General features: G+C 38.6%; 1 protein-coding gene across 1 annotated transcript; it reads left to right on the top strand.

The window, feature by feature from the left end:
- Positions 1-5,236: 5,236 nt before the first annotated feature.
- LOC143221485 (3-ketodihydrosphingosine reductase-like) lies at positions 5,237-6,517 on the top strand. The gene is given in 6 exon segments (XM_076446922.1): positions 5,237-5,353; positions 5,492-5,642; positions 5,645-5,796; positions 5,798-5,921; positions 5,993-6,234; positions 6,305-6,517. Coding segments are annotated over 6 exon segments (999 nt in total).
- Positions 6,518-14,732: the final 8,215 nt, after the last annotated feature.

The raw sequence follows: 14,732 nt of genomic DNA, 5'->3' as shown, positions 1-14,732 counted from the left end.
ACAGAATGGAATAGGATATATGGCTGACCCTTCCATTATTAAAGCTGTCATGCAAATATTGCAAATGTTGCAAATATCGATCAGCAACGGTGTGTAAAACAAGTTAAAACGTGTAACAGAAAATATGCAAATGCATTCGCTACGCAGTTCTATTCAATAAATACGATGCATACATGTATATATTATCGAATGAACGCATGTATAATAACGCAGTAAATCGGAAGAAAAATGTGTAAATGCTGAAACAACGTGCAAAAACAGTTAACAAATTAAAGCACCGCGGGAACAAGAAGAGTGGAATGATATTTCCCCGACACCGGGCATTTTTATCGACATTCGTTTCGACTTGCCGATTTTCGCATTACAGTAACGCAAATAACCGAGTTTCGAAATCAACTTCAAAATCCAAAATCGTGCAAAAAGGTAGCACGCGAAATACGAGTTAGGCGTATCATATAAATAACATGAAATAACATAGATAAACAGGAATAAATCACCGGAAGCAAGGAATCGGGAAAAATCAGATAAAAACGACGAACATAAAATTATCTCTGCAGCGATGCACTCTGTACTCGACCTAATAAACCGTACCTAATAAATTTTACATCTAAATCAAGTTTGATAAAATTTACAATCCTGAACACCGGTAAAATATCATATATGTAAAACGAGAAATAAATAGCAATAAATTAAGAAAAGACAACGAACACCTAATACGATTAGGTGTGTGATGTAACATGAAATATCTAAACCTAACCACCGATATTTATCTCCACAAACCTCACATAATCGACTGTTTTTGCATTCCTAGCCAAAAGTACCAAATACTCAAAAATAGATGTGTTGCTATAGTTATCCTCCTCAGTATACTTGTTTACCTGCGATTTATACCCAAACCAAATCTAATAAATTTTAAATTCAATCCTGAGTACAGGTAAATTATATCTAGAACGAGAAATAAGCAGGAATAAATTTAAAAAAGGAACGACAAATAACTAATACAAAAGTCCAGAAACTCGCAATAAGGTGAATACGAAATATCTAAACTTATATTTAAATTTACCTTTGGTTTACAATCTAAACCAATCTAATAAATTTTGCAATCCTGAATACTAGTAAAAAATAGGTAAAACGAAAATAAATTAAAAACCTAATACGAATCTTGCAAGGAGCATCAGAAGAGTGACCGCAAAATACCTAAACCTAATATTTAAATTCACCTTTGGTTTAAACCTAAATCAAATTTATCAAATTTCAGAATCAATCCAGAATACAGACAAAATATATATAAAACGAGAAATAAACAGAAATAAATTAAAAAGGAATCAACAAACACCTAGTACGAACCTTGCAAGAACCCTCAGAAGAGTGACCACAAAATACCTAAACCTAATATTTAAATTCACCATTGGTGTAAACCTAAATCAAATCTATCAAATTTCAGAATCAATCCAGAATACAAACAAAATATATATATATATATAACGAGAAATAAACAGGAATAAATTAAAAAAGAATCAACAAACACCTAGTACGAACCTTGCAAGAACCCTCAGAAGAGTGACCACAAAATACCTAAACCTAATATTTAAATTCACCTTTGAATTAAACCTAATCAAATCTATCAAATTTCAGATTCAATCCAGAATACAAAAAAAATATATATATAACGAGAAATAAACAGGAATAAATTAAAAAAGAATCAACAACACCTAATAAGAATCTTGTAAGGGCCCTCGGAAGGGTTAACACGAATCAAGCGATAATTAAAAAAAAAAAGGAGAAAAAAATAATCGAAATCATTATGGCCTCGAAGGGTTAATGGATGCGTGAGAAAAATACAGGAAACCTTCCTTTTCATTAACGTTCCAGTGCAGAACTGTTATTTACAACACGGCAATCTGCGAATGGCGCGCGATGTGTTAAAGAACTAATATATTACGCTCTCATACAATACGTTCGAACGTAATGGGTAATTTATATCGCGATGTGTACGTTTACCTTGTGCGAAATAAGCATCGGGCGCAATAAATTTCTATTCCGCGTTTATACAATACTCGATCATTTACAACAACACTACGTGATATACTTTCGTTTATACAGGGTGTCAACCTTGTCTCCTATCGTTTATAATGATATTTAATAACGCTTGTTATTAATTCTCGTAAATAAATACTCATTTCCGATCAGGCGTACATTACACTCCGTTTAAATCCCCGCATTTTTCTTTGTAATTACGAAGCAACAAAGCATAGCTATATTTATACTTATATTCGATCATTCATGTAACATTTAGAATAATAATTTCGACATGGTGTATAATAATCTTTAACTTCACAGTCTTCTATTATTAGTTCGCAAAATGAACATCCATTCTCGATAATTTATACCCTTCCGTTGACCCAATCGATTTCAATACACCCCGAAAGTCTGATATTTTAATATCTTTTTAACGCGATGACATGATTCGTGTAATAAAACTCTACTTTGCATTTATATTATACTTAATCATTTATATAAAGCACTCTTCGCAACTTTTGTTTATTTAACGCTGAACCTACCATAGTGTAAATCACTGTTTCCCAAATTTTCATTCAAAATTCCACCTTTAACGTTACCACCCTAATTTTTCTTTCGATATACGTGCAAATCGTTACCTCAATGTCTTCCGTTGTTCTATTTTTTAAAGAGTTCCACTATTCCGTTCACCGTCATTTGACCGCGATAGGTTTACCGTTAAAACGTCGCTATTATTTATAATTAACACGCGATATTTAACGATATAATTAATTCTTAATTCGTTGGCATAATTGGCTTTGATACTTTTTCTTCCAGTTTCGGTTGGATTACGTGAGAATTATCAGTAGATAACGCGGCGGACTGCTTTTCGCGTTAGCGTGGATGATATCCCAAGTGCAGAGTGGTTCTTCGTACCTTCCGCTTTAACCTGACTAACAGGAGCGACTCCCAGGACGAGGTGAACGATCGACAGGGTGGTGGTACGTGACCTTTTGCTCGAAGGATAACGGCAGGGGTGAAGCGGGGACTTTGCCCCACGGTAACGGGGGTGAATGCACGTACGACCCATCTGCCCCCACCCCTTTCCGCGAGCAGCCAACTATTCAAGTTCCCGGGGTCGGCTAATTAATAATCTTTCCGGTCAACCCGGCCGCCGTTCGATACGCCGTGGTTAAGGAGAAAAAGCCCAGCCATGCACTGACAACAAGCTAATCCCCGACAACTTCCACAGTTCCTTGCGTTTCGTTGCAACCTATTTGTATGCAACCCGCCCTGGAGCAGTGCACCGAGCGCAGGATCGATCCGTGTTTCGGGAGCTTTTTCATCTCGGCCACGCGCAATGCATTTAGCTACCGATTTGAATAGCCATGTATTCCGAAATATGTTTCCTTGTAATGCACGCTCGAAATTCTTTTCCTCGCGCCACCTGATTTTCCCCGGGAAATATATTAAGGGATAATAAAGACGGGAAAATTTTATTTCGCCGTGTTAAGGAAGAATACGTTGCGTTCTATTTGCGCACGTGATTTAAGGTTCGTTCGCAACGGTGCGAGTGCAGAGAAATGAGTTAGTAATTTCTGTCGAGTGTTTTATCTGGGGAGTAAAGGGTTATCGGCGTAGTTTCGCAAATGAACGCGTGGAGCCACTTGTCGATGATGGTTCAACGTAAGGGTTTATGGAGATAATCTTGTTTAATGTCGTAACTGATTAATTTAGGATCTTTAATTCACTTTCAGGTAGACGGGGTTAATCGATGAATTCTTTGGTTCGTGTTTCTTGGAGTCATTGATTCTTTGATGTTTCTGACTTGCTTTCGATCTGACACTTTTAAAGATTATAACCACGAATGAGTCTGTTCCATAAAACCACAAGATGTTTTATCACTACAAACGAGGTGTAAGATAGATTCATTATCTAATGCATCGTTTTGTTGCACGCATAGGGCGTTCTAGGAACTCCTATCCAATTTGTTTTCAACGTCACTTTTTATGTTATCGATTCAGTATAGACAAGGATTATAACATTTGTATTGGCTAGAATTACAAGTAAATTTAATTATGAAATTAGATATAAGCTGTAGGATAGGATAACTTACCGAGAACAAAGATGTTACTAGTTTTTAAGCGTCCGTAATCTTCTTGAATGTATCGATGATACAAACACTTCGATGATGTCACGTTAATGCCTGTAATTTTAACAAAATTGCGTTTAAACTTATCTTTATCAAACGAATTTTTGGATAATGTGGTATTTTTTTTATTTGTGACGGTATATCGCGTATAAATTTTTAATTATCGTTTATAAAACGTTAAGAATTTTAACAACGTAATGTTTACGCGACGACATAAATCCGATGACTACTAACTTCGATAGTTGAATTAAATGTAATTACTAAATTTCTCGGTTAAATGATAGAGGGCAGAGTAAATCTTTTCTCACGATCGGTATTTCAGAATTTAGTCTCACGAGGTAATAAGAAACATTCGTGAACATCAGCTGATAACATACCAAGTGTTGTCGATGATAGAGATAAAAGAAATATTAATTTACAAAATTATATTTAAAATAAAAATAGGATGTTTTAGCCCGATGATTACTTATAAATTGCACCTATCATCATTTATATAATTTGTTATTTCTTACTTAACAATTTGCAAATAGATTTGCAAAATATGAAAATTTTTGGGTTAGAACCTTACAGCACATGAATCACTTGTGTAATTGTTCTTTTACCAGCACAACATTGGGTAGGTTTGATTGATTCAAAGTTAATGAATAACTTAATATAAACTACCAGTAATTGTATAGATAAAATTTAGAAAATATACGTTTTTTATAGTATTTTTACGTTAACTCGATGTATACTGAAATTATTTTTGCAACTAATTTTTATTTCTAAAATTTTTCATTTAACCATGGCTGTTTTGGTGTGTCGCAATTAAAGCCACCTGTTCCGTATGTTGGATCTTCTTCGTGTAGAGTTTGTTTTCTTTGTGATTGTGCATTCGTCCAATCTTCCGTTGCACGTTTTGAATCAGCGTAAAAAATGCTATACAGATGTGTATTTTCAAAACTTTGCCTGGACAGTTACTAGTAGATTTTCGCTGGAATGCTCCCTCTTAAATAAATTATGTTTTAGTGGTAATACTTAAATGTATGACTTGAATTGGTTTTTGTTTAAGACGTAGCACTGTCAAAGCTTTGTAGAATATAAATGATGGTAGGGATATTTAACATAATATTAATAATTATTGCCATACCAATCATTGCTTTGTTTGTGGAATATGTATTTTTCCGAAGAAAAATAAAGGACGTTAACAATAAGCATGTTGTTGTAAGTAATGAAGCATTAATACGTACCTAACCTATATTGAGATTACATATTGACACAGCACTTTTAAAACGCGAATAAAACAACATTTTATATTTATTAAGATTTGATATGAAACTTTCTTAATGTTTTTCTTATTAGGTAACTGGTGGATCAAGTGGTATAGGAAAATGTGTTGCAATTCTTGCTGCCAAGCATGGAGCTCATGTGACAATAATTGCAAGAGATGTTCAAAAATTAAAAGTTGCAAAAAATGAAATTATTCATGCATGCAAAGACAAGGATGTTCAAAAGTGGAATATCTATCATTAGATATTGGCGAAGATTATAATGCGGTAGAAAAAGCATTCAGTGATTTAGAAAGAACTATGGGTCCGGTATATATGTTGGTAAACTGTGCTGGAACTGCAATTTGTGGCAAAATTGAAGATACCTCGATAACAGACCTTACAAAAAATGATTAATATTAATTTCTTAGGCTCGTATTATTGTATAAAAGCTGTCATCCAAAGAATGAAAGCTTCTCAAGAAGGAATCATTGTATTAACTTCTTCTCAGGCTGCATTATTAGGTATGTATTGCAATATTCTAATTTAACGTGTTTATATTCTATATCTTGTTATTAATATTTCTGCTTTTTAGGTATATTTGGCTACTCAGCCTATTGTAGTACAAAATTTGCACTTCGCGGTCTGGCAGAAAGTATATCTATGGAAGTTGCACCGTACAATATTTCTGTAACTCTTAGTTTACCTCCAGATACCGATACCCCAGGTTTTGCCATAGAAGAATTATCTAAGCCTCTTGAAACAAAACTTATATCTGAAACTAGTTCTCTTGTTAGCCCAGAAGCAGTAGCAAAAGGACTTTTTAAAGATGCATTGGTAAAAAGAAATCAAAATTGTACATTACGCAGTTAATGATAAATAATTGGCAAGACAAAATATTTTTTAGGCTGGAAAATTTTTCTCCTCTATTGGTATGGAAGGATTCATGTTAACCGTTTTATGTTCCGGAATGTCACCGTTTCATTCGATTCTAGATGTTCTTCTACAGTCGACGTTGATGGGTGTTTTTCGGCTTGTAAGTGCCTACTACCTTGTACGTTTCCAAGAAATTATTCGGATCTGTATGAAGACTCGCAATAGAAATAAAAGGTCTGAATAAAGTTTTTTTAACTAGTCAATGTAAAAGAATTTATATAATGAACAAAATATACAGCATTTATAACTTTTTCGATATGTGCATAATAAATGTGCAACTACAAGGATCGCTGTTTTCTCTTATCAATGTGACCAATTCATTGACACGTTTTCTTTTTTTATTTTAAGGATTGAAAATTTCTCTCTTAATAAACTACCTACAGTGAACTCCTCAAAAGATAATAGAATAAGAATTGAAATAAAACGAAGTAGTCGATTACGCAAAGGTAAAAAGACACATTACAATCAATAACGGTTTGGCTTACTTTTATTTAGTATCCGTAAGTTCATAGTATAATGTTCTTCATTAAGCTTTATGGTTCTTACACACATAGAACGGGACAGTTCACCTCGTCCCTGCTGTCACGATACTTTGAAAAAACGGAAACGCTGAGACTTTGTGTGTAATGTATATTCCGATGCGGACGATGCCCCATAGATTGATAACACAGCATCTGCAGCATGAGAAACATCCAGTGCATCGATGTAGAATATTTTGAATAATTCATTAGTCGTTAATTCTTTCGAAAAGAAAAGAAATCCCGCGGCAAAGCATCGGTCGATTCAGTTGTGATTTATGCCCGTGAGAGGGCAACGTCCAGCATATGAAACCGAGGTTGAACGTATGCAGAGAAATGGCGAATAACGAAGATGTGTCTCTCAAAATTGTAAATCGGTAATGATCGGTTTAACATTGATTTATTATCTTTCTCTCTTACTCTCAGCTCGATCATTTTCTCTCTTTCTCTTTCTTTCTCGATCTTCTTCACGCACACGTTGCACCCACGCGTTCGTACTCCCGCTCGTTTCTCATCCTCCGTTCATCCACGCAATATTGTTTTCCCTCGGCATCATCTCGCGGATTCGTTTAAGTCTATTCCGATTTACCCTAAAGCGCTCAAGGTGTACATTTGAGAATCTGCGAGACGAGGCTTGCTTCGAGGGACATCTTGTTTCTCAAGTTTTCTTTTCAATTAATTTATTTAGGTTAATTTTAAATCGATGTTCGCTTATTCGGGCGCTCGACAAACGCTTTCCCCTTCCACTGTCTTCTCCGTCGATTATCCCCCACCCTCTCTCTGATCGTTTATGTTTTAAATCGATTGTACGTTGCGTATGATTTAAATTGTCATCAGCTTCGTCGAACGTTCGAACCGGCAAACGGCACGCGTTAACGATTAATTAGACCCATTGCTACGTGTGATCTGTCGCGCATTGGAAACGTAACTATCGTTATGGAAGGTTTCACGTAAACTGAACACGTTCATGATAGATTGATTTTCTCCTGTCGCGATCGAGACTCCTGATATTAAATCCTTCGCGTTTTCTCATCGAACGGAAATCATCCTAGTACTTTGCAACTTTGTTTAAGTGTCTCTTCGTTGTATTTTTAAAACGAAGAACCGCACGTATCACCAGAGAGTCAGGAGCCTCAATGGCTTCCTATTTATTTGTCGTGCAACAAGGAAAGCGCGACGAGTCGTATATTAATATCGCCGATAATGAGGGATTGATGAAATCTTCTCCGTCCCGAGGGTTTCGATCGACGACTGCATACCTCTTATTTATTTCTAACCCTCTACAGCTAAAATTATTTTCCTATCTAAAGTATATATAAATGTGAAATAATCGCGAAGGATATGATACGGTAGAATGTAAAGTGAAACGATTATTCCTAAATGGAATGGTGTAAATCCGTGATGAAACTATATTTGTCAAGATAAGAAAGAACGAGAAATATTAGTATTAAAAGAATAGAAGTGGAATCATGTTACTGTGTATTAAATAAAAATACCATTATATAGAATTTTTACATCTTACATGCTTTCCGTTTTAAAAATTATCTACGACGTATCTTCACGATTAACAACTAGGTAATAAGCTGTAGAGGGTTAAAATCACAATAATCATTCATGCACGCTTTTCACGGAATCAATACCCATCCATTATTCCATGAGGAATAAATTAACACCGTACCAGTATACAATGCTGTTTCGACAAGATTTACTTTATGAAATTGTCTTACCGGCAATCCAGTTTCAACCATCGATCACGACTTTCAATCGTATAACGCGTTGGCGGTATCATTTGGAATGTTCGTCTTCCTTCTTTTCGATAATCGAATTGGGTAAATTCACTCGCGAAACTGACTCCCGGCTCGTTGATTCCGATTTATCTTCGGCAGAATCGTACCGCCATCTGTTACTCGTATTACCTACTATCGAAAAAACTAACTTCGAGTATCTACGCATAAGAGCACATCGACGAACTGTCAGGACGGTCAATCATCACACGAAAAAGGATCTTTCGATATTCGCGTACCGCGACTCTCGGGAACGGGTACGTATTTGTCGCAGGGGCGGATTTGACGTAGTTGGTACGATGTCTAATTGCAGAGATACAAAATATATACAGCCAAATTTACCTGAAACAAAATATACCACGGGAATATTTTATGCAAATAAGAAATAATCGTAAAAGCAAACGTTAAATCAACCATGAAGAGGCAGCATAAAATTGGCAGTATGCAAGTGGCAGTATAGAATTACAGGTATCAGTGGTTTTTGATTGCTACTTTTATCTCTATTTTTATTTCATTGATCTCGGAAATGATATAAACCCGAAACAGGAAGGAGAGTATCACAAGTCTATGTTAAATGAATTTTAGGTTATGTTTCCGATAAAGTGTCACTGATACAGGTTTGATCTGGGAATACTTTTGAAGCGAAGAACACAGTGATTAAACGTAAGTTCGTGTAGCTTGCTAGGATCGAAAATCAATATCCGCCCCGCGAGCGATCGACAAAACCGAGAATACATAAGTACGTACTCAAGCCTGCAAAGGCGGGCGTCTTAAGAACACAAAAATCCGCGACACTTAAGAGCTACTATAGACAATGGTACAAAAATTCAATGCTGCCTACGACGTTAGTATACCTTAGACGACGTTTTTATTTCAATCATCATCATCATTATTATAATCATCACCGCCATCAGCGTCACCATCTTCATCTTTCTCGCCTCCTCTTTGTTATCTCTGTTATAATAAAGGGGCGACGAGGACGAGCGCGGAAATTACAACTTCCTTCTTCCACCTGGCGAGGGGAGGCCCCGGTTGTTGTAAGAAGAAAGGGTGCAGGAAGCGGGCAAGCTTTAATTGTGGCCTCGAGGTGAGCCCTATCTTTAGCCCTTTCTTTTTATCTTTCGTTACGAGTGGCCTCGCGAGGCGCGGAAAGAAGAAAGGGAAGAAACGGTACAAGAAGGATTGTTCCCGGTCGTCCCTTTTTATCTTAAAGTGCGTCATTCGACCAACGCCTTAACACGTCAGTCCAACGAACAACCCTTTTTTTTTTTTTTTTTTTTACTCTTCGCGTGTGTATACGTTCCTTTTTCTTTCATTTACACTTTCACACTTTCTGTTTCTCACTTTCTTTCTCTCCTTCTCTCTTGCCCATTCTCTCTTCATTTTCTCCCGTTCTTCTTAACCTGTTTCACACGTGCACACTCTCTCTTTCTCTCTCTCTCCCCTCCAATCTTATTCGTTTTTTTTTTTTTTTTTGCAAGCATATATCACACGCGTGTAATTTCATGCACACATTCACGTATACGCGTGTACGTCCACACCTGGTTATTATATCAGACAATATAATCCTTCATTTATATCCGTTAGTTCTTACGCTAGGCGTTAATTAGTGTTACATCTAGTCGCGTGTGGCCGGCCCGTGCTATCCAGGAACGCACTGAACACAGCTGCGCTCCATTTTGTTGTCTCGATACACCGATGTGCCGGAAAAAGCATGCGCGACGGTGCTACCCTCTGTGTTCCTTTTCTCTTCTATATTTCTCCGCACTGTCGTCCGTTAAAGTTCTTTTTCTTTTCTTTTCTTTTTTTTTTTTCATTCTTTCCCACTTCATTTACATATTCCTTCGCTGCGTTCGTTCTTGCAAGCGTTTTCGCGTATCGAGAAACTCCCGAACGTCTTCGTGATAAATTTCTGGTGAATTTCAGGAAATGTTTACGTGTTATCGATCGAGAGAAGAAACAGAAGTGCGTGATAGTATGGTAAGCGATCGATTGAAAAGTTGCGCGGAATGTAAGAGGGTCAGACAGATCGAGAAAGTTCGACCGTGAATTCTCTCTAGTTCTCACAATCAGATGTCTCTTGAAACACGATCTCGAGCCGGTTAGCACGGGCGGCCAGACCCATTCGAATGCGTTTACGATCCGAAAAATTACACAGTAACGTTATTTATTTTTTTTCTTGTTTCTTTAGTGTAACACGTACGGCATATCGTTAATTAACGTTACGTTATTTATATACTATATATTTACAATCACATGAATCGTAGATATTCTAACGTATCGTTCGTCTCGTTCGACTAATCGACTCGTCTCCTTCCCACTCCCGTCTCTTTACTAACCTCCCCCCGCCCCTGTTTATCTTTCACTTTCTTCACGATTATTACTCACAATTACCTGTGATTATAACGTCGCGTACATACATCATAAAATGCTTATTCCCAGCTGTAACCCCGGTTGTACCTTCCTCGTATTTTCCCCGTGTTATTTATTGCGCCGCTTATTCGTGTTCGAGCTGAAACTTGTTCAATATTTTAACACCGTTGTGCAACGTATTCGCGCGCGTACACACATATACATATATATATTTATCTGTTCGTTTGTATATATATATTTATATATATATTTATATATAATATAAAAAACAGTATCTCCTAACGCTTGCGAGAAGAAAGCAAATTTATAGGACGCCTCAGGCGACCCAAGAAGCTGTCCGTCCGTATGTTTATACAGCCGAACATGCAGAACGAGAAAACGGTCTGGGTCTCTATTGAGTCGATTAGAATGATATATATCTTCCTCGCGGTCGTTTCGAATCGATTCCTGTTTCTTATTTTTCATCGTTACCGATCGAGCGATAAAAATAAAACTACGCACGATGTAGGTAAGAATCTGCAAATTATGACGTATTGGTAGGTAATCTTACCGATCGATGGAAACTCGCAATAAATTGTCGGAATTAACGGAGAAGGGAAACAAATTGTTGACACTATTTCTAATATACGAATGTCGCTGTAGGAGTCTGCATGTCAGAAGCGATTATTCGATAGCAATCGATAAGTATTTTTCTTCCTTTTCTGCGACCCATTCCGTTACGAAACTTGACACGCATGCACGGATATATAACATTTTCTTATTGGCTCGTGTTTATACTCAATGCGCATTAAGTACCAAAATTTGTCACCATGGGTCGTCTCGATGCAATCGGTACGTATCGCCTACGCCATCTTTGAATATTCGGTTTTAGCCGATAGAACTGATCGCGCCATTAATCATAGAACAAATCGCGAAAAACGTATTTCGAAATAGAACATCTTCGAATAATACAGGCAGTGACGTTTTACCTTACGGAATCGATAAACGGTGATAATTTCTGTGGTGATCGTTTTGTGGTGATTTTACGTTTAAATTCGTGCGAATATCCAGGAACTGTGAGAAAACGTAATACGAAGAATTAACCTCGTCGTACAACGCAGATCGTCTCGTGTTAAAATTGGCCATAACGTTTTGCTAGCAAGAACTACGTATAATGGTAAGCGTGACAATCGTTCATTATAATTATACAATTCCTTTTCCAGTATATTCCGAATCGTTCGATTAAGAAAGAAACAGTTGTAATTGCGCATTGAAATTCTAATATTCTAATCTCTATCGCGATTCTTACGAATTTCGTTTAATTTCGACTTCTAGTTGGCAATAGTGGTGACTTGACTTTATCGCTGTGTCTCGGATAATGCAATAAAGATTTTCGAATTTCGCTTATTCGAAGTGCACGATCGGCATGGAACGTTCACGTAGCTACGAAACGGAATCGGGATAAACGAGGAAATTATTCGTTCGCACGTACCACATGCAGTGAGACGATTTCGACGGATCGTCTGCCGGAGACGATCGTCGAGATGCATCCATGTTTCGAGACGATCCCGAGTGCGCGCGGTACACGGTCGAGTATAGACACTATTCGCTAATCGTCTTCCTAGTCGAATATAATTAATCACATCGCTTTCAAGAAGTTCATCGAACAAGTTTCAATTCTATCGAAGCGGCGCGGACGAAGTTCTGTCGGCATTCTACAATTACCATACGCGCATTTTTATTATCATTCCCATTTTCGACCCCACCCACCCCGCGTCCCGCGACCTAACCTCCCAACCCCTTTACCCCCTCTTCTTTCTGGCAGAGTCACACTCGCTCGTCGTCGAGTTAATCTCGATGTGAAAGAAACTACGAAACCCTCCCGACGTCCCCGACAGAATCTCGCGATCGATCACGAAGACTTCGTTACTGTTTGGCTTCCCACGAGATAGACACGAAGATCGCGAAACACCTTTGACAATGATGGATAATGAATAAGAAGGGGAACTCGTCTCGAAATTGCGCATAGTCTCATTCGTCCCTTGCTCGGGCTATTGGGATTTTTACACGATCCTTTCTCTCCGTGGTGTCCCGTTAGGCAAATATATACAATGACTTTGTATGACGTTTAGCGATTATTTAGAATGATTGTTTAGAACGATGTGTAGGTTGCGTAACGAGGGTATAAAAGGTTCTATATCGCGCGTGTTTGAAATACCTGGAAGATCGTGTCTTTATGTATAATTCCTATAAAAAATTCGTCATCTTGCCTCGCGTTTGAAGAAGAGGTTAGGTTGCCCGCGAGCTTCGTGTCGTTCGTCGCGCCCACTCCTCGAGCTGCCGCTTTTCGATCGCGCGTCAAGTACTCGCGGCGATTTCACGAGTGTTCCCCCGAGATTAATTAACCCCTAATTAACTAACGGCCGGATCATACTATCTCGACACGCGAAACGCGTTCCCTGTCCGCTCCCCTCCGTTCCTTTCATACGCAGATTAAAATCGTCGTTGGGACGCCCGCGATCGTCGCGATCACGTTTCCCTCGATCGCGTTCGGCCTTGGATCACGATCGAGCCGTTCGAAAAGGGGGCTCGACCCCTTCGTTGTTGAAGATTTCTCCCTCGGGACGCGATAACTTCCCACGGACGATCGCCGCTGTTTCGCCGTCGAAAAGATCAAAACCGACGATCATGCGAAATCATGTTTATGGAATGAGCGGCGTTAAAAATCGGCGATTGCAGCGGCCGATCGAGAATTTCAAGGTTTCTTTCGCCTCTCTGCGTCCCGTCGAAGGTAAAACGATACAGCAGCCTGCCGAAGCGTCGCGCGTCCTACCGCGACGGCCATCTTGGATTCTCGTCGCGTCCTCTTCCCGTGATGCTTCGCGCTTCTCCCCTCCATCGTTCACCGAGTCTTCACGAAGTCTTTCCGAAGAAGCCTTCCACGTGCACTTTCTCCCGTTTCTTCTCGCCGGTACGTTTCCCGTGGCGCCTTCTGGGTCTCGTAGCAGGAGATAATCGATCATCTTCCGACATAGTCCTCCACCCGTTTCTGATTATCGTTCCGGCGCGAAGTAAGATGGATTCTCCGAATAAAGGACTATGAGGATCAGAAGGGCGATGACGAATAGGCGACTGCCGTGACTCGAATACAGCGTCATGATGCCTGCCAGCCACCACAGCGTCGGACAGCCACCCGGTGCCGAGCTGATCCCTCTTTGAATCGCGGCAGGATGCTCGCCTGTATCAGAGAATCGATTTTTATACCATGGCTACTTTTATCGCGCCGCTAATGCGACGTAGTTAGCAGCTTTCTTTCCACTAACGGGATCTTTTTTCCCCTCTTTTTTTTTTTTACACACTATACGGCGAATCTTTATCTGCAGTCATAAAGATCGTTTTTACACACCGCGTTTTAGGTTAGGTCCTTGCTTTACGACACCGAGCGTTACTCGCGTGGGGTGATTATTTTTTCTTTTCAATTCGATTTAATTACAGGAATTATCGCTAACGCGAGATGGCTCTGGTAACGGGGAATAGCTTCCAAGAGAGTCATAAGGCAAGGAGTTAAGTTCGTCGAACTCGGAGAGTTGGGGGACTTCTTTTCTCAATTTCGGAGGTAGGGAAGTTTTAATAAAGTTTTCGGGGTCTGGTGCGATGCAGCTCGGTGGGATGTGTTAGTTTTATTTTTTTTCCCCCTAGGATTTCGGATACAGGTTTATTCGAGTAATTCTAGCGAGTTGTAAAT

This window comes from Lasioglossum baleicum, unplaced genomic scaffold (genome assembly GCF_051020765.1).
Source record: "Lasioglossum baleicum unplaced genomic scaffold, iyLasBale1 scaffold2473, whole genome shotgun sequence".
In the NCBI taxonomy this organism is placed as follows: domain Eukaryota; kingdom Metazoa; phylum Arthropoda; class Insecta; order Hymenoptera; family Halictidae; genus Lasioglossum; species Lasioglossum baleicum.
The sequence above is the reverse complement of the archived record's forward strand: the minus strand, read 5'-3'. Positions and strand labels throughout refer to the sequence as shown.